Genomic DNA, 21140 nt, shown 5'->3' with positions numbered 1-21140 from the left:
AAAAAATCTTACCATCAGCGCCTACTACCGGTAATGTTGGTGTTGGATTCACTACGTAAGGTTCATCTGAAATTATAGGTTTCCATGCTAAATTAAATCTCATAATTATTTCATCTTATTTCGTAACATATCCTATTGATGTAATCTAAAAAATGCAATTGATAAACGGGACTTTATTGTGAGATACATATGAATGTAGCTTTCAACAACAATATGATTATTCCCAAAAGCTCTATTAAATTGCGAACAGGTTCGAATAAAGCTAAACTAGTTTTAGTTGGGTTTTGTACATTTTATAAAGTCTATCGAAACAGAAATACATATAAATATTTACATATGTACATACACATATGCATGGCTTTCAAAACTAAATACATAATAAATACTAATACAAAAGATTGCCAGAAAAAAATAATGGTCCCACAAGAAAGAAGAAATCAAGTCTATTATCTGTACATGGAATGAAGCAGTTTTCTTTCTGGCTTTCAGTCAGTGGAAGCTTGAGTGAATCGAATGAGATATATAAATGTAAATATGGAGAGATGTATTTATGTATATATGTATATGTATATATGTATGTATGCATACATACTTGTGCATGTGTATTTGACACTGCTTCAGACGGTAAAAGAAAAGAAAGTGGTAGAAAAACTCTAAATGTGTATGTGAAAGCCGGAATGATGTCAAGCCGACCCATCTCCCTTTTCAACACTCTCTCATCTTAATTTTAAATCAACTTTCAGCAGTGTCACTCGGAACGATGGCGATTGCCATGCACAAATACTACTATTTCGCGGGCATAAACCAACAGGTATTTTTGAAAGCTTTTACTGAGAGTCATATATGAAAATACATATGTATGCACATACATTCAGCAGGCGAAGACCTGTCTCTGTCTTCATTTTGTGTGCACTATACCAACAAAATCACATCCGCAATTAGCTTTAAAAGGATGCAATTGCTCTCACAATTGCTAGTTTTTAAGACACAGTGCCTAGCCAATTCTTGCTGTACACAATTATATTTTTGTTAAGTCCAACAGAGCATATTCTGTCAAACTTTTGCGGGCTTTTAAATGTGAAAGCTGACATAGCCGTTAAGATATGTTACGCTGATGAGCTGGGTAATTCACTTTATTTTATTCTTAACTGTGCAAGGAAAACATATGTACTATATGTGTCTGTGTTCAGTTTTCTATTTATTTGTGACATTGTTTTTTTAATTGTATACCCGGCACTCGGTATTCTTTTCGTGCATGTGTACAGAACCAAAAGCACATATAATTATCGGTGACTATACTCGTGGGAGTTAGAGTAACTGATTATCACATACTCACAAAATAAATTTTATTATTGTCTGACTCACCAACAGTTTGGGCAGCTCCAAATTGTACCAAAAACAAGAAAAACGTGGCTAACAAAGTTAGGCTCAATATTTTATCTTTTGATCGAATGACAAACGTCTCAGAAATAGAAAAAAGTCCATCCTTACGTTCCTTCCAGTACATATTATTGTTGCAGTAGGTTTGTGATTTGGTGAAGTTATCCTCGAAATGTTTTATCCTCCGTGTTATACGTGGTTGCAGCATTTTAAACTCCCTTAAAACAGAGCAGACAAGGAAATATCCACAGATAAGCTTAACACATACAGATATGCATGTTTGCAACGGCACAATGTTTACAGTTTTGTCCTTATTTCGTCGTTTTAAACTCCTATATCAGCAATATATTATATAAGCACATACACATACAATCATATGTACGTACATATATTTTTAAACATTATTTAACGATATTAATTGATCATAAGTATTGTGTTTAAAGACACACTGCAACAATTTATTGAGCGCTAGTTTCGTGTACATAAAAATGTGTACATATATACTTGCAATATTTGTGTAGGTTAGTACACCGCTTACTCTTTTAAGGAACACGCACGACCATTCATGCAAACGAAAGCCAGGGAACTGAGTTGGCCAGCATAACCACTTCGCTGGTTGTTCAAAGCCAACCCCGAAGAGCTTGAGAGAGTGGTACGATCGCATTTGCAAAGGTTGTTTGGCTAGTTTAGATGGGCCAAGCGGTACAAAATTAATTCCCACAGCTTTTCATATGAAAGAGCTTGCTGCCCGTTAACTTGAACTTACTGGCAGTCTTACCCACAGTATCATCGCTGATAGAAAACTGAACGGGTAACTTACTAAACTAAACTCAATAGTCTTTAATTCATTATCAATCGAAGATGCAAGTTTTGTAGCTCTGGAACAGTGTGTCTCTTTTGTACCTCTTGTACCAAGTTCAGGCAGGCTCTGGTTTTCACATTCACTTTGCATTATACCTTTCAGCAAAAAGTCATACTTTTCATTTCAAGGCGCTCTGGAATCCACAAAAGTCGATTTAGTTACTCCTTGTACTGTTAAGCGTAAAAGTTACTGCTTTTATACCCATGCCAGTGCCAGCTGATACAAAAAGGCCTCTGTTATGTTTTACAAAGATTTATCAATAACCAAATCGGACTGCTTCACTATTTGTTGTTGCGCTGACCAATTTTATCCGATCCAAATTTGAGGTTGAGTTAAATAAAAATTATTTATTGAAAGGGCACAAGCTCAAATACGGTTTCAAATTCATGTCAACGCATCAATTAGTCATCTATTTTTGTCTTTTGAAATTAAGATTCGTTTTGTTGTATAATAAGACGTTTGCTTTTTTTGGAAGGCGAGGAATTTTTTGCACAACACAACTTTTTGAAAACGGAAAAATTTTGCGATTTACGAATGCGGGAGCACCTAACTTTCCGTTTTCAAAAGTAAATCGGACGTTTTTTGTGAATGTGAAAACCGGAGCCTGTCTGATAGTATTATCCTGTATTGGTAGTATACTAACAATAGAGCTGACTTGTAGCTTTACCGTTTCATATTTCGATTTGAATGCAGTGCTTTTGCCCACTCATTACAAGCAACATAGACAAAGATACATACAAAATTCGCCTAGACCGTAGCTCTTGTCTTCTCCGCGATGTTTTTTTAACACGGAGAAATATGGCTAGATGGACTGGGAAACAGAATACGAGGGCCAAATTGTGTATACAAATAAACTATGACATAAATTCATAACGATTTTATTCAATCAATCGAAGCGTATCTAATCCATGAAATCATCTATATATAATACTTATTATAAAACAAATAGAATTATCTGGTAATGTGCTTTTTCCGGCCGAAATCAGAGGTAGTATATATTACAAACTATATATATATGCATATATAGCATCGCCGTACATTTTCACAACTTCGAATATAAGAACAAACTCTGCATGTATGAAAAAGATATGACAAAAAAGTAGCTTATAATAAATTCCCTACTACGAACACAACTATAATTAGTCACCTATTAATATATGTATTCCTATTTTAATTTTTGTATTCAAACACAATTATTTACAAAGAAGGATGATTAACTATTTGGATTTTGTACAATTTCATATGACTTAAACGTTACTGTTCTACAGAAGGGGTAGATGGAGGTTGTTTTATATTATGAGCATTATTATCTGATGAATCAAAAAATCCTAGGAAGGTGTTGTGTTGGGTATCAAGGCTTTGCTCAGCGCACAAGCTAACATATGTTGGCCCTCCTTCCCAATCAGTGGACTCGTGGGGCTCGTATACTTCAGTTATAGGAGGCCAGTTATCATTTGTGGTAATATTATACTCCAGGCGCATGTGTTGTTGCTTCGATGTAGTCCAGCTTTGGTCACGCCGCACTTGATATTTTTTGAATACTAGATATTCTACAAGAAAAGACTCCACAAATACATGAATAACAAAGGCTGCAGCTCCGTAAATAAGCATTACATATCGAAAACTCATCACTGGAGGCACAACCAGTTGAAAAAAATTAGCTACCCACTCGCTTGGGTACACAACCAAATAGACTATGATGACACAGTTTACAATAAATGTTAAGCATAGTGGCCAATTGGACCACAAGGGTTTCCGATAAGGAGCACCCTTCGAATATACAAAAGCGAGTATAATATACTGAAAACTGGATATTGAAAACATGGTGTAGTTCTCATAGCAACCTAGGTGATTCTCATCTGATGATTTAAACGGCTGAAACCAAGGCTGTTGCTGCAGCTGAAACCAACCTAGATCACCGTGGTATTAAAAAAAAGGTACATTTTATTATTATTTGAAAACTAGATTAAAAGTTTGTATTACTCACCAACTACCTGGAACACCGTCACCACGACTAGATGCAATAAGAGCGACGCCAATGGCGTGGGAGATATCAGCGAACTAAGCGGTACCTGCTTTACAAGGTGTCCATCAAAAGCTTCAGTTTTACCAAAGAAAAATGCAAATATTGATATCAAGCCTAGGTCAACATAAAGATACTGTTTGTCTGTTAGATTCGAGTCGATCGAGTACAGTATCATCACAGATATGAATTGTACCAGCGAATATGCAGCCATATACTTAAAAATGCCAAACGATGTGACTAAAGCAGCTCGACCTTCCTTTATAACATTTGGAACAGCCGCAATCGTGGGATTGCGCGAAGTGAACGGTGAGGCAATTGACGACTCGGTCTCACTTAACGAAATACCAGCATGTGCCACCTTCAGTGCACCGCAATCATTGGCACCATCACCGCACATGGCCACGCAGTAATCCAATTTTTGAAGTTCCATAACCAGTGCTTGCTTTTGCTCGGGCGACATACGGGCGTAAATAGCTCCACGCGTTAAAAGAATTCCTAGTTCCTCAGGAAATTGTTCCTTTATAATTTGCCACGTTTTACCATCCATTGCAAATATATAATGGCGCTTCCAGTTATCGTCTTGAGTGAATTCCGTTCCGAGCTCAACGTCGACTTCAATCGCCTCGTTGTGGGTCCATGTGTCCACGGTTTTTACACTAGCCAAGCTATCACTGTTGGGAAAAATGCTTTCGGCATAACTAGTGTTCGACCCATTAGCTAACGAATTTGTAGACATCAACCGGTAAAGCGTTGGTGGACAATTGCCACTTAAGTTACTATCTTGTGTTACAGTGTTTCCATTGCAATTAGATTTCCATTGAGATGACGTAGTGTTCCTGCTCCCCAAGTCCAGTGTGTACTGAAGTTTGTATTGCCTATGTCGATATTGTTCGGACGCGCATTTTGTATCACCAGGACTAGTTTGACTACTGTGAGCATGTGTTTGTGTAACTGCAACCACATCAACTGGATCGGCATGCACCGTAATTACCGCTTGTGAAGGAGACACTATGCCACAGTCCCGTGCAACACTCGTGGCAGTTAAAATATTGTCTCCAGTCACCATTATCGTCCTTATCTTGGCTGCGTTTAGTGCATGGATTACTGTTGTAGTATCGGGCTTGAGTCGGTTCTCTAAGATAACAAAGCCAAGGAACTCCAGATTAAGTTCAACTTCCTCGCGGGAAAATCGCTGAACTTTTGTATAATTAATCTTGGGTGCGAGAGATTTGAATGCCAAGGCTATAATTCGGTATCCCTTTTTGGCGAAAGTCGACAACTGTTGAGAATAGTTATCTGGTAGGCTCTGAGGTCTGCACAGCTGTTGTAACATTTCCGGAGAGCCTTTACAGTATACATTAAATCCTTGTGCGCTGAGACAACGAGTGATGACCGACATTCTCTGAAGACTTGAGGTAAATGGGAATTCTCGTACAATCCCATGATCAAAGCTTTTCTGGGTTTGCGAAAGGCCAACATTAGCCAATAAATCATCCACTGATGACTGTCGTCGAATCCCTGTTTTAGTATGTGACGAAGTATTAGAAGAGTCTTTTGGTTGGCGCAGAATGGTTGGATAAATAAGCCCATATTTCTCATTATCCGGTATATCTGAAGAATCCTCAAGTATCCACCCCGTTGACTGGAACATTTTAAGATCCAGTGGGTCACCCATCATCGTACCATTCAGTACAGTAATCGAGTGACACGTTACCATGCCAAAAAGAAAGTGATCATATGGCAGACGATTCACGTTCTTAAAGGGTATTTGAAATTGGTTAGTGGACGACTTAGGGACCACCCCCCACATATCCAGCCCATCCTCCGTTAAGGTACCAGTCTGAAATTAGTAAACGAAAAATAAGAACAGGAAATAATTTTATTATTTATGTGAGACAGCCCCTACGGAGTGTCATTGGAAATGTCACCCATATTCAGGACATGATTTATAATGTATGGCACGGTAATTGTAGATATAAGATATGAACAAGCAAATGTTTTATTAAATGTCAAACCTTATCAAAGCAACAGCAATTAATGCTTCCTGCCACGTTAATAGACCGTGGAGAGATACAAAAGATGTCGTTAGCCTTTAAACGCTTCTGTGCATAAAAGCGACCGACTGTCATTGCAGCTGGGAGGGCGGGAGGTACAACAATAGTAATTAGGTCCAGAGATTCAACTGCTATTTTTACCGGATCCGTTCCCCGCATTATCTGAAAGTATTATATTGAAATAATACAATTATACAAGAATAATTATATACTTTAAATATGTTTATACTATCCGTACCTTTGTTATTAGTGTGTAAATAAATCCAACACAAGCAATTAATGCCAAGAACTGAATAAATTTATATGAATCTTGTTCAAACTTATAGTCCACAGGTGGAGGATAAAGAATGGATCGAATTAGTTCTCCTTTTGCCGTTATGTTACCGGTGTTAATTACGAATGCCAATACTTTTTTAGATCCAATATACCTCGTCTGAATAACCTTTGTTCCACAAAAGAGTATGTGTCTGGCATGTTCTTTCTTGTCAAAAATCATATCACGTTTCGGAGGCAACGGAGTTTTTGTTACCGGAACACTTTCGCCCGTAAGCATCGATTCATCCAGAATACAGTTGCCTGATAATAATACTGCATCACACTGCATTGTACATCCTGATGAAGGTATTTCAATTATATCCCCCGGTACAAGAGTTTGGGTTGGAAACTCTTTGGAAACACCCTTTGAGTCCAAAACCAAAGCATTCCCAGTATTGTGCACTGTTTTTTGAAGTACATCTTGATTCTAGAAGACAGAAATCAGAGAAATTGAATAGTTGTCGGAATTAAATAAGAAAAGTAGCAAGTCCTACAGATAGCCTGTGCTATGTGTGTTATATTTATAATCTAGTAGTCCGATTTGGATGCTCTTTATTTCTGACTTATTTATCTTTAATCGCATATGTATCTTTCCTACTGCTAGGGATATCTATCGACACGGATTTTCTGTCTTGCCATTAAGATCTCGAATATATGTTGGTACCATAGTATGATATAAAATTAAATTCGAATATAAATAAATAAATTATGTATTTTTGTATTTTTCGTTTCACTGATATCAATTAAATTTTCTCTTTGTTAATATAAAAAACTCTGTTGATCATAATTATCTATTCACGTGTCGGAAGTTGCGAGAAATATTTAATTACTTTATGCGAGTTTCAGAGATTTAACTGTTTTTACGAACAATTGGACTTATACATGTTTATATTTAAATATTTATTATACAAATTTATATTTACAAAAAAGTGGACACACCCTCATTCTGTTCTTTGTTAGTAAATAAAATTACACAATTTTTTTTATCAAATTTGTATTTTTGGAGTTGGTACCAAGTAATTCGTCGGTTTTTTTAGAAATAATATAGATTTATATATGTATGTATATAGAAATTTAAAAACCAGTTAATATTGATAATAAGGTATTTTTTTTATTTACTCTTAATGAATTTACGATTAGTGAAAATCATGATGATGATATTAATGCAATTTTACTGCAGATTGAAATTAATGGAGAAAAAAACATTTTTGAAATTTTTTAGTTGAACGTTTGTTTTTAAACTCCGTAGCAACATCTAAAAAAATTTGTTGAAGTAAAAATATAAACATTGGTATTACTATCTAAACCAAGACAACAAAACAAAGGGGTGTCCCATTTAAATTAAAAAAAAATTTGTTTGGCTCAGCCTAATATATGCATACATACATCCAGCTACTGTGTTACTTAAAATACAATGGGAAAATTGTAAAAATGTAAATAGCTGACTCACTTACCTTTTTCGTTTGCAAAATGGACATGGTTATTCCAAAGATAGACATTAAGAGGATAACACAAGCATAATAGTAATAGTCGTAGGTAAACCACAGGACAACCGAGAATATTTGAAACACATAGAACGGGTTGAGCACTTCGAGGAAGAGTAACGTTTTGACATCTCGCAATGGCACAGTTATCTCATTTTCACCAAAAACTATGCGCCTGGATAGCTGCTCATTCACTGTTAAGCCACGCTGCTGATGGTAGTATGAACAAGGCACGTTAAGGTCGAGGCCATTCACTTTATTAAAGCAATTCAGTGTGCTATCCCACGCATATACCAATTGCTTGCACCGGAATATCCGAATGGACGAACAATCTAAGTAAATAGAATTGGCAAACCTTTATTTGACATCCTTTGAGATGAATTATAAATTTGAATATGAATGTATGCATGTATTTTTTATTAATTATTCGCATGAGCCAATGCAAGTATGTATAATTTCTTGTAATGTATTAATTTTGTACCATACCACATACTTTTGAACTGGGCTGATGTAAAATGCACTGAGATTTGCAAATTATTATCCTCGACTTCACTACTTTTTGGATATCCTTTTAGTAATAATGACCTGCAATTGAAGATTATTGGATGAAGAATTAATATGCAAACAGCATTATTTTCCTTAACTTACTTCAGGTGATTTATATTTAAAACGCGAACGCTCTTCACGTGATACAGCTTGTGCTTGCCTTGATAGTCTTCTACTATCAATACCTGATCTGCCTCATCTAGGGGGCACTGATGGCAGGTGGCGAACAAATACCAATGGCGCCACCAGTGTAGCACGAGTCGCAGTAGACCTCCAGTGAGGACAATGCAGACCCAGCAGAGAACACTGCGAACATAACAGCGCCGATATCCGGATAAGTTCATCTGGTCTTCCTGGTCTTGATTTAATAGACCATTGCATGGTTTCGGATCTAAGAAACAAAAAACAAACAAATATGAAATGCCTAACGCCGAAATGGCTAGCTAAGTTTTCAATGGTTTCCACTGTCTCCGTTATGATGTTATGACATCAGTGCACCTTATTTTCTTTGTTTTATTCCATACCTCTCAACACGTTGCAGTTCATCGTCAGTTTCGCCAATAATGTGACCGTGAAAACAACAAAAAACAGAATAGCCAATAGCCAAGAATTCCAAGCCAATTTCAGCGTCTGCGATAATCCATAACTCGGATCTTTTTTGATCGATTTTTGTGAATTATAGCATCCAGCTATCCAGCTACTCGAATTAAGCGACTCTTTACCGATTCATCAAGACGTACATACATATAGCTCCACTAGGTTATGTACAATCAAATATATATACAAATGCATATATGTATGCACATTAAGATGTACATTTGTAGTACATATAAGAAACCTCGTGGTCCCAGCTTCTTAAAGGTCTTTCGAAACGTTCTGTTGGAGCGTATATGTACATACACATAAGCACGTAAATGTGATAAGGTCACATACAACAGCTGATTTAATTTTTTAAAGTTGTATATTTGTATGTATTATATAGTTCATCGGCTTAACACCGGAATAAATATGTGTATGCAAATTTAACACCAAAATGACCCAAATAAGAAAGAAGCAAATATTAAGAGACATTTACGTATTCACTTTGCGATTAATCAAATAGGTAAAGCTACTCGAAGGGACGGATCAAGACAGTGAGCTGCTACAGTACCACGGTTGGCTGTTAGCTTCGAGAGTTAAACGCGTAATCGAAAAGCCAACAGCCAATATGTAGATAAAACAAAATGATAAGAGGCACGAACGTCTCGGTCGCTATTGTTTGCCAAGAGAGTACGAGTCCGCCTGGCTTTTGGGCTTTCCCGATTCGTTTATTTGTTTATAGAGCTTTAATTATACATATGTATGTATATGTAGGTTTTCACAGACGTACAAATGTTTTCATGATACTGCTCAATAGCTTTAAGAGTGGGACAGCGCATTTATGAGCAAGTGGTGTGCCAAACATAAAACAATAAACTTATACAGATGTCCAAAGTGTGTGCATTTAATGTTCTTAATGTTTAATGTTCAATCGTTTCATACAAAATCATTTATGTTCTCAATATTAAACATGGTCTTTTAACCCGATTCCCGTATTCCTGCCTTGTAATTACTGCCGACAAAATAATATTATTTGAACATTCATATTCACCAATACCACGATGGGGCACAGCAAGCGTCAATGAATAAACAAGTACATTGATAGGCATGTGTGCATGACATTGACACATTGACAAACACGCGTACGAATACCGTTTGGACAAGAATACGAGCACTCAGACGTACGTACATACATACATAGAGATGTACATATGTATGCAGAAATCTTCAATTGACGTTTATACATATGTACATATATTGTAATAATCTTTCTACGCACACATTAAATTGCAAACACCCACTTCGGAGACTGCTTCTAACTAAACCTGCTCTTTCAAATTTGTATTTACACATTAATACATTCATATGTACATACTAGATGCATCATACATGTGTATATGTATATGGACATTTCCTTCTGGCATTACGTTACATTCGTTTGATTTTAAAGAAATAAGCCAAAATATAAATATTACGTTAATAAAAACATAATTGGGGCTTGGGTTACGAAATTGCAAAACTTTGTGAATTGAGTAGGATGTCTGTAATAATAAATTAATTTAGTAATAAATTAAATATGAAAAGCTACTTTTCAAAGTTATTGAATGTAAAAACCGTTAAGAACCGTTACGTTACAAAATTAGCTATACCATTGGCCCAGACTGGGCCAATTTTTTGCGATTTTTTTTAGATAGTTTAATTTGTTAGACTTTGTCGAATAACGTTTATCAAAACGAGATTGGCTTACATACATTTTATGTTAATTTGATTTTTTTTAGTGCCTTGGAATTTTTTAAGCGTAGATATTTATCTAATAGAAATAAATACAAACTCATATGCGTATAGATATTTTTGTGTACATTTTTTTTCTCTAATAAAATAATACAGGAGAAAATTAAACTTTTTATTTACGTTTCGAACCAAACCTAATTGTTCTGATAGACTTGGCGCTTTGAATTTTTTGTTAAGAATTATGGTTTTGTTTATATGGCAGAAGTTTGTTTTAAAGAAATTAAAAAGGTATTTTTATACCCGTACTCAAAAAAGAGTTAAGGGTTATATTAGATTTGTGATAAAAGTGGATGTGTGTAACGCAGAGAAGGAAACGTTTCCGACCCCATAAAGTATATATATTCTTGATCAGCATCAATAGCCAAGTCGATATAGCCATGTCTGTCTGTCCGTCTGTCTGTCTTGTTGAGCGCCTAGATCTCAGAGACTATAAGAGCTAGGGCAACCAAATTTGGTTTCCAGACTTATGTGATATCCCACTGCTACAAGTGTATTTCAAAATTTCGCCCCGCCCCCTTCCGCCCCCACAAAAGACGAAGTATCGTAGAGAATGACCATATCTACCAGACTGCCGAATCTGAATCAGATCGGATCATAATTATAGCCAGAATGAAGAAATTAAGTTTCAGTTGCTTCCCCTCCCCCTCCCGCCCACGACAACGCAACTCATTTTCCTTCTCGCTCGCACACCCCTAGCGGAGGAGATGTAGAATATGAATGGAACATATACAATCTACATGTTAGATGTAGAATAGACATTGTATCTGTAGATGTAGATAGCAGATGTAGCAAAAAAATGTAAAATGTAAAATTTTTTTTTTTTTAATTCTAAATAATTATATGCTTAAAAATGTATATGCTGACTGAGTACGGGTATAAGTAGAGTCGCGTCCCCAGAAGCGACTCACACGTTCCTTCTCGTTTATGCTGTTTTCAGAGTAAGCCCTTTTTCACATAACTGAAGTATCGTAAATTTTGTTGTAATGAATTCTAAAAAGCTAATATGCGCAGCTATTTATTGGACCTAAGCTCTTTGGGGTTTCAGCTATCACTTTCAAATGCAAAACTTATCATTTAAGTGCGGTTCTTTTTTTTAATTCGACTTATAAACTCACGAAAAGTCGAAAAGGCATGCACATTTTAGCGGGATCTATTCTTAATAAAATAAGCTACTAATAAATTTGTCAAAAAAATGCCAACGGTACCATTTTTATAGAAAATGTGCCCCAATTTATATATCACAAAGCAATGCTTGTTTACTTGATGTGTAATTCCAATTTTGCTACATGTAAAATTAAAAATTGTCAAAACAAGCATTGTGATTACAGCCAGATTCAAAATACTTGAGTTGTGTGAAAAGCGCTACCTCTTTAAAAAGCTCTAACAGAATAACCATTTTTTTTATTCTTTAAAAAAAGTTTGACATAGAAAAAAAATATTAAATATTTGTAATGCCATCTAAATCCATTAAAAAAAAAGTTGGATTGGTACGAAGAAACTAGTAACTGAGATTAAAAGCATTGATTCAAATCCGTCCTAAATTTTTTATCTTGGGCTAAATAGTAATATTAATGTTTTTTTATTTTAAAGAATTTTTTAGAGGTTGAAAAAATTGAGTAATTTTATTTAGTTTCAAAGAACAAATACAGGGAGTGCCCGCTTGGAACGAATGGATTAATAGCCCTACCAATTTAGAACACTATACTTATATGTGTATGTGTACATCAACTATAAAAAAAACAAAAAACAATAAATAAAGCTATAAAACAGTACTGGAAGCTTCAACAGAAAAAGCTATAATTTTTCTTCAGAGGTCATGTGTAACATCTGCATATTGGTGTACATACCATAGACAAGTCGTTGAGAGTCCTTCATGTTAAATTCTTCAACGCCCGGATCAAAGGGAGTCTCGTTTTTTGTATCGCCTGTGAGCAGTTTCTGATCTCGATCGGGCTGACTTCGTTGAAGGACGGAAACTAACTTTGTTGGCGTGTTAAGGCAGCCATGAACTACGGTATTATTATTATCCACAGCATTTATTATATTTGCATGTCCATGTCCTCTTTGCTCCCTTCTCTCAGGCTGCAAGAATGCTGCTTCCACATCTTGAGGTTGTGTGGGTGAATGCCACCAATTAAGCTTTAAGCGATTGTTTTTGGTAGCAATTCGTGAAAAGGGATAATATTCCTCTGTCTCCAAATCCGGCTCTCCCGAGTTTACAGTGGCGTTTGACATAGATTGCAAGTGCAGCGTCTCTGGACGAGAGGCTGCGATGTCTGCGTCTTCACTTTGACTAACAGACATGTTTTCAACGAGGAAAGAACTCGGTAATTCAGAACTTAATTTGCAATGCGCTGATATAATATGTGGCTGTAATGTCAGCTACGAAACTGTTGCGTTTCACAATCAATCACTGTGATGCAACATGAAATCCTATAGAATCTGACTGATGACATTTTCGTTTGTCCGATAAACTGGTCAATGGAAAAGGAAAGGATAGACGTTGATGTTGGATCGCCAATTATTGAGCTCTGAAAATTTTAATCGCGATTTCTTGCGATTTCTTTGTCAGACAGCCAACTGAAGATGTTATCTATGTGAACATGTGAGCTTATAAGGATGGGTGTACGCTGCCAGGCTGATACCCCAAATCCTCTTTAATCATCCAAAGTTCGAGAAGGCGCTGGACAACCGATATTGTTTTGAAATCTCGTACGCTCCTCCGCTTCCAACACGCTTTTCAAAGAAGAACTGCTTAACGTAATCCTTCTGCAAAATGTCCAAGTTTATCCTTGTCCCGCTGGGCAGGACGCTGACGCCAGTCCACCAGTCAACTGACTTTGACACTGCTGACAAACTGTAGCACCGTTTGAGCAGCTTTCTCTTTAATACCCAATTTGTCTCCTGCTGCTTCTTTGTAGCACCTTTAACTGAATTCATTACGATATTAAAATCCCAGGGATAAACGTATTGTGTTGACTGTCCCAAGCAGCTGAGAATGCCAAGTATTGTAATCAAAGCTTGTGTGTCGTCGAGACTTTATTGCGTTTGTAAGCACAACAACCTTACAAAGATTTTCCGCAGCTTTGACATGCAGTATCAAGGATTGCGGTTGCTTTTATAAATGATTTTGAAAGTTCAATAGTGTTCACATGCCACTTTGGGAAAATAAGTCTGTGTTTGCGGTCGGTTTTTTTGTATTGGGCGATTATAGAAGCGGCTTCAGGTTCAATAGCTAACAGATAATTGATTATACATTTCAAGCTCATTTTTCGTCGAACAGCGATCAATGGCATATTCACAACGACGCATGCAAAAGCATGCCTATGTGGTTATAGATCTAGATCGACTTAAAATTGTATCTTTGGAGGTGCTTGATCAACGTATCTGTAACGAAAAAAATACTTGTTCAATACTTTTTTATTGATTTTCAATATTGTAGACAAAGATATATGCCAAGTTAGAACCAATAGTTATAGCCATAGCAAAAATGCAGCCATGCTTTTAAATGTTGACCTCTACGAGTAAAGCAGGAACAATATTTCGAAGTGTTTGTACGTATATTTGTTCAAGAATATTTTTGCAATAATTTTGTATGTTCAGTTCAGCTTTAATGGATATAATGTTTCAAGTTTTGATGCCGTGTGTGCTAGTTAAGTAAATAAGTATAAATATTCTTGATCAGCATCAATAGCCGAATCGATATAGCCACGTCCGTCTTGATGAGCGCCTAAATCTCAGAGACTATAATAGCTAGAACAGCCAAAATTTCACCCCGCCCCCACAAAAGACGAAAATCTGTGGCAGCCACAATTTAAGAGATACGATAAAACTAAAAACTAGAGAATGCCCATATCTATCAGATTGCCGAATCTGAATCAGAACGGATCATAATTATAGTCAGAATGAAGAAATTAATTTTCAGTTGCTTCCCCCGCCTAATTCAGCCAGAGACCCGCTACTCATTCTCTTTCTCGCTCGCACACTCTGCCTTGTTCAGTGCGAGAGCGCCCTCTAGCGGAGATGTAGAATATAAATGGTATATAAATCTATATAAATCAAAAGCTCAAAAATTTATATACTGACTGAGTACGGGTATAAAAGTAGAGTCGCGTCCCCAGAAGCATACTTGATGCCAAGTACGTTTACACCAGAGAACTGCAAAAATCACATTTTTATACCCGTACTCAAAAAAGAGTTAAGGGGTATATTAGATTTGTGGTAAAAGTGGATGTGTGTAACGCAGAGAAGGAAACGTTTCCGACCCCATAAAGTATATATATTCTTGATCAGCATCAATAGCCGAGTCGATATAGCCATGTCTGTCTGTCCGTCTGTCCGTCTGTCTGTCTTGTTGAGCGCCTAGATCTCAGAGACTAGAAGAGCTAGGGCAACCAAATTTGGTTTCCAGACTTATGTGGTATCCCACTGCTACAAGTGCATTTCAAAATTTCGCCCCGCCCCCTTCCGCCCCCAGAAAAGACGAAAATCTGTGGCAGGCACAGTTTTAAAGATACGATAAAACTAAAAACGCAATATCGTAGAGAATGACAATATCTACCAGACTGCCGAATCTGAATCAGATCGGATCATAATTATAGCCAGAATGAAGAAATTAATTTTCAGTTGCTTCCCCTGTCCCCCCTCCCGCAAACGACAGCGCAACTCATTTTCCTTCTCGCTCGCACACTCTGCCGCGTTCAGTGCGCGAGCAACCCCTAGCGGAGGAGATGTAGAATATGAATGGAACATGTACAATCTACATGTTAGATGTAGAATAGACATTGTATATGTAGATGTAGATAGCAGATAGCAGATGTAGCAAAAAAATGTAAAATTTTTTTTTTTTTTTTAATTCTAAAAAATCATAAGCTCAATAATGTATATACTGACTGAGTACGGGTATAAGTAGAGTCGTGTCCCCAGAAACGACTCACACGTTCCTTCTCGTTCTTGATCTACTCATGAGCTAAAGTTTTTACTCAAATGCAATCGCTCAAAAATACTCAGCGTTGAATAAACTCAACTTGCGCTGTCAGACGCTTCGTTCGAATCACTTCTTGCTTAGGGTGTTTCTTTATCACAACGGGCCGAAGCCGGCCTAGGTGTGTCGGGTTTCTGACGATCCCGACAGCCGCTTTAACCTAGGGTGTTTCTTGCTGTACTCATATATAATCACTCAAAAATACTCAGCGTTGAATAAACTCAGCTTGTGCTGGCAATCGCCTCGTTCGCATCAATTCTTACTCACTTACACAAATCGCAGCTTCGTATACAATACAATCATATCCAACATTTATGTGAAAAGGTTTACACGCATACATGCAAAGTCTATGCAGATCCAAAAACTGTTTGCTAGCAAACAAATGTCATATATTCTTCCAGCGGCCAGTTGTGTGACCAGAGATGTGCTGCTTGGTTTTGTTTAAAGTTAATAATATGCACTTCTTCGGCTGGGGTCGCTCTTCCCCAGGCATATCCTGGGCTCCCCAATATTTTATTGGCAATGTAATGTGTCCGACTATCAGCAGCCGCAGATGGCGAAGCCTCCCGTGCCTACCACCGTGAAGACAAAATGTTTTAAAAACAATATTTTTTTATATTTATGAAAATTAATAAAAATAATATATTATAATATCCATATAATTGCCCTTCATATAATGCTGCATTAGTTAGATTCTATTTGTCTTCATTATTTAAATATTTCATTTGGTTTTTTGTTCTCATATTGCAATGTTTGCTTCGTGTTTGCTGGAAAAATATATCAAGTTGATATAACTTTCGAGGGGGGTCGAAACATACCAGCAATACAAGCAAATACTTCGGATACTTTTCCAGTATATACCGACCTTTTTTTTGTTGATCTGAGTACTGCCTTCCGTACAAAGCCTAGAAAACAGTTTTGGCCCAGTTTCATACGAATTTCAAACATGATTCTGTTCGCGAGGTGTTTTTTCGGATCTGAGTACTAGGCAAAAGAGCCGAACGCTGTAAAATTCCAGCCGAAGAGGTCTTCGGACACATGTGCATGTCTGTGTGCCGACCACTTCTTCACTTGAATAAAATCATACGAGCTGAGCTTACTCATTTGCGTCTTTGCTCATAATCAATTCGCAGATGATTTTAAATCACTCAAGCAGTGCCTTCTTTTATTCTGGCTGAGTTTTATGATTAAGAGCAAAGACGCAAATGAGTAAACGCAGCTCATATGATTTTATTCAAGCCGTCGGCAGTTTTTTTTGCAGTTTTCTGGTACTCAGGCCCGTGCTTAAACTATTCACCCTATCCATTAATTCTTCATGCTTTCTTGCTTGTTCGTAAGGTACAGTACACCTCAAAGTACACCAGGACCGTATAGAATCAGTCCAGAAAAACTTTTTCTGAGTGCCCCAAACTGGGATGCAAGTATGAGACTCTTAGATTGCTTTTAATAAACGAATTTTAGCTCCAAAGTCTCTCCATAGATTTTAATGAGCGATACCTTAAACGACGCCAAATTAATGCACAAAAAAATAGAGGACACAGGATATAATTTTTTTTCGACTTTTCTGAGTTTTTAAAGTCAAAATTTCGTAAAAAATACCGCACAAAAATCATCATTTTTGCATTTCAATGCTTTATATTTCCCAGACGGTAAGCTGAAATTACAAAGTGTTTGGGCTTAACTTCTAGCTGTTTTAATTATCTTTTCAAAATAGCAAAGTTCTTTACAACCAGACGTAAGATACTAGAGTTATGTGAAAAAAACACACTAGCCATACACGACGCCGGCGAAGAGACCTTCCCACCCAGCAATAATACTTAGCTAGGGACGTACTCTAAGTAATTAAGTGTAATTAATTAAATAAATATATTAGGCTAAGATTTTTATACTTGTCGTAAGTCTCTAATAGGGAAGATTCGATAAATAAAATCCAGTAATAATAAAAATAAAAAAAAACTAGTCAACACGACATTTAGGCTGTGGCCCAAAATTACTTTTTCTTATAGATTTCGGGGTTTAAATGTTTTTAACGAATTATGGTTTTTTTTTATGGTTTAGTTTTTTTTTAAAGAATTTTTTAAAATCTGGTATTTTTTTAATGTTTTTTTCAGAGGTAGTGCTTTTATTTTTCACATAACTTAAGTATCTTATATCTGGTTTGCAGTTCTGACAAATGCAGCTATAAATCTGACCCAGACACTTTGTATCTGCAGCTTAATGCCTGGAAGATATTAAGCTTTCAAATGCAAATTTCATCATTTTTTTCCCAAAATTTTTACTTTAAAAACTCGTTAAAAGTCGAAAAAAAATAATTCTTGGCATGCATTTTTAGTTTTAGATAGACGCATTAATTAGGCGTCGTTTAAGGTATTGTTAATTAAAATCTATGCTTTAGTGTTTTAGTTTTATAGTATCTTTAAAATTGTCCCTGCCACAGATTTTCGTCCTTTGTATGGTCGGAAGGGAGCGGGGCGAAATTTCGAAATACACTTGTGATATAACATGGAAAAAAGATTTGGTTGCACTAGCTCTTATAGTCTCTGAGATAGCCTATGCTGCCTTCCGTCTTTCGTTTCATCTCGCGCGTTTTTTTTCTTTCGCTTTCGAGCGAAACGAGCTAACCAATCAACTGTCTTTTCTTGCTCTCGTCGTGAACTGAAATCGAATCGTTCGCTATTCTCTCGACTCTGTATCGCTGTAACGCCCTTTAATAAACTATATGTTCATTAAAGTGAAAAATGATCGAGTTGTTACTAAATAGATCGCAATAAATACTGTAAAAGCTTAGTAGCTCAAGAAAGCTCTATATATATATATTTACGTACATATACGTACGTTCCTATATTACGTACATAACGTACATACATATATAGATACGTACATACATATACAAAACGAGAAGGAACGTGTGAGTCGCTTCTCCGGATGCGACTCTACTTATACCCGTACTTAATCAGTATATACATTTTTGAGCTTATGATTTTTTAGAATTTTAAAATAAAAAAGAATTTTAGAATTTTACAAAGTACATTTTTTTGCTACATCTTTTATCTACATCTACTATGTATATTCTTCATCTAAAATGTAGATTATACATGTACCATTTAGATTTAACATCTCCACCGCTAGAGGGCGCTGACGTACATAACGAGGAAGAGTGTGCGAGCGAGAAAGAGAATGAGTAGCGGATCCTTGCAGGAGGAGGCGGGGGAAGCAACTGAAAATTAATTTCTTCATTCTGGCTATAATTATGATCCGATATGATTCAGATTCGGCTATCGTCTCGGGTATTGATGCTGATCAAGAATATATATACTTTATGGGGTCGGAAACGTTTCCTTCTATGCGTTGCACACATCCACTCTTAACACTTTTACGGGTATAAAAATAGCATTGGGCATGCTGGGCTGAGCCCTATGAGGCCCAGCTCATATGGTGTTGTACCTCCTAGTCTTGCGTTTGAGTATTGAGCAAAACTGTATATGTAGGCATACTTTATAATCTTTCTAAAGGATAATGATCCGAAACACACAGGAACGCACGCTAGGAATGGCGTTTCATCTGAAAATATCGACGTGTTGATATGTCCAGCTCAGTACCTGGATCTGAATCTCATAGAAAACGTATGGGGGAATGTCAAATACATTGTAGCAACTTCAAATCCGTCAATCAGAGCAAAGTTTTAGCAAGTGGTCAGAGGAGAACATAGGTTGTAAATTTATTTTCGTTATGAAAAACAAGAAAATGGAATGCAAATGCATCTCGATTTATTTTGCTTTCTATTGTTTACATTCCTGTCTATACAAAAAGGTATTACATGTATTACATGGAAGTGTCTCAAAAACAGTCCTGAAAGTGTTGAGGTGCGGCACTACTATTTCAATGACCACAGCTGTATATACGTATGTATATTAATTTGATAACATATTCCATGAGCCATGACAACGTTGAGTTTCTATGTTTTTAGATAACATATACGAATTTGTGGAAAATCCGACTATGTACACATTAGCTTTCCTCAATTAATAGTGTGTTTTTAGGTACAGCCTATTTTTGCAGCCTACATAAAATATCGAAACCGATTGTATGTAGTATATTTCTGAAAGCGAATGGGTCTTGTGTTACTTTTCGTACTCCAAAAGATCAATACGAAACAGGCTGAAACTTTCGTCCTCTAGATTCTTCCAATTTTACAGTCCAACTAGTCGTCAAACACAAAACCGAATTGACAACTGCATAACCTTCAGGAATATTGCTTAAGAACACAAGAATAAAATTAGAATACCGTGTGGAAACGGTGTAAAACAAAAGCCCTCTTTATAATTACAGCTGTATCTCACTAGTTGTATCTTGCTTCAGGGTCGTGTCCTCTCAGATGATATTTTATGAAGCTTACAAAGCAGAGACGGAAAGAAATATACACACACAATGTTGATTTTTTATTAACACCAACGCCAGGTCGATATGCACAGCCACTTCTAGTAATATTTGATGACTATATAATACCTACTTTAGGAACAGTCTACAATCTACAGCTCTGAACGATTTGACATACCCAGATATGTATGTACATATAATCCACACATTTCCAAATGCTATATATCCAGTGTTTTTTTTCCACACTATACCGGAAAAAAAATCGTTCTTTATTCTAAAAACAGTCATACTTACATATCTGAAGTACATACACTTACAAATATAAACGTATGTATGTATGTATATGCTAACAAAATGTATATGGGATTATTCACCATATGAATCTGTATATATGCCTGTGCATATGATTCATGCAGGAAAAATCAATCTTATTTAATGCTTATGTTAATGATCTAAAATATATCAGGAACATTTCTGTTAACATACATTTATGTATGTATGCAGATGTATTTATGTACATCTCTGTAGTTGCGTTAAAATTCACAGATAGTACTGAGTTGCTGTCATATGATGCTTTTGCGTACAAATATTACTGATAATTTACACAAAGTCGATTAAAAATTTACAGATTCTGCATCCAGAACTTTATAAAGCGTATTATATGTCCACTTTTACTTATGTTCATCATTATTTCTAAGATTTTTTACTTGCACGCGGTTCTGATTTTAGTGTCGTTCAGTGA

The 21140-nt window shown here is 36.2% G+C and overlaps 2 protein-coding genes and 1 long non-coding RNA gene across 7 annotated transcripts in view; 1 reads left to right on the top strand and 2 right to left on the bottom strand.

Annotated features, from left to right (window-relative positions):
* The window catches only part of LOC111070803, a 10816-nt gene extending 8798 nt beyond the window's left edge, over positions 1-2018 (bottom strand). Inside the window, exons 1-3 of one of the 3 annotated variants that reach the window (XM_022361747.2) lie at positions 1919-2018; positions 1366-1598; positions 13-66 (exon numbers count right to left, since the gene is read on the bottom strand). In XM_022361747.2, coding sequence (XP_022217439.2) covers positions 13-66; positions 1366-1598; positions 1919-1947 — 316 coding nt within the window. In that variant the 5' untranslated portion in view covers positions 1948-2018. Of the gene's footprint in view, positions 1-12; positions 67-1365; positions 1599-1884 lie in introns of all 3 variants that reach the window. The other 2 variants (XM_022361748.2, XM_022361750.2) reach the window with 2 other exon arrangements.
* LOC111070814 lies at positions 898-7370 on the top strand. The gene is made up of 2 exons (XR_002607413.2): positions 898-7147; positions 7242-7370. It is a non-coding gene; the product is annotated as an uncharacterized LOC111070814 (long non-coding RNA).
* Positions 3105-21140, bottom strand: LOC111070805 (probable cation-transporting ATPase 13A3). 3 transcript variants are annotated; one of them, XM_022361758.2, is made up of 9 exons: positions 20693-21140; positions 12885-14424; positions 8770-9058; positions 8615-8706; positions 8092-8453; positions 6561-7064; positions 6284-6484; positions 4230-6108; positions 3105-4152 (listed from the first exon to the last, which is right to left on the bottom strand). In XM_022361758.2, exons 2-9 carry the CDS (start codon positions 13339-13341, stop codon positions 3497-3499), a joined length of 4440 nt encoding a protein of 1479 aa, XP_022217450.2. In that variant the 5' UTR covers positions 13342-14424; positions 20693-21140; the 3' UTR covers positions 3105-3496. The 3 variants fall into 3 exon arrangements, with proteins under 3 accessions (XP_022217450.2, XP_041449334.1, XP_022217451.2); XM_041593400.1 differs by having other exon boundaries at positions 20885-21140; XM_022361759.2 differs by lacking the exons at positions 12885-14424; positions 20693-21140 and adding an exon at positions 9192-9957.

Source organism: Drosophila obscura, unplaced genomic scaffold (genome assembly GCF_018151105.1).
Source record: "Drosophila obscura isolate BZ-5 IFL unplaced genomic scaffold, ASM1815110v1 contig_187, whole genome shotgun sequence".
Classification (NCBI taxonomy): Eukaryota; Metazoa; Arthropoda; class Insecta; order Diptera; family Drosophilidae; genus Drosophila; species Drosophila obscura.
This window is presented reverse-complemented; position numbering and strand designations above follow the sequence as displayed.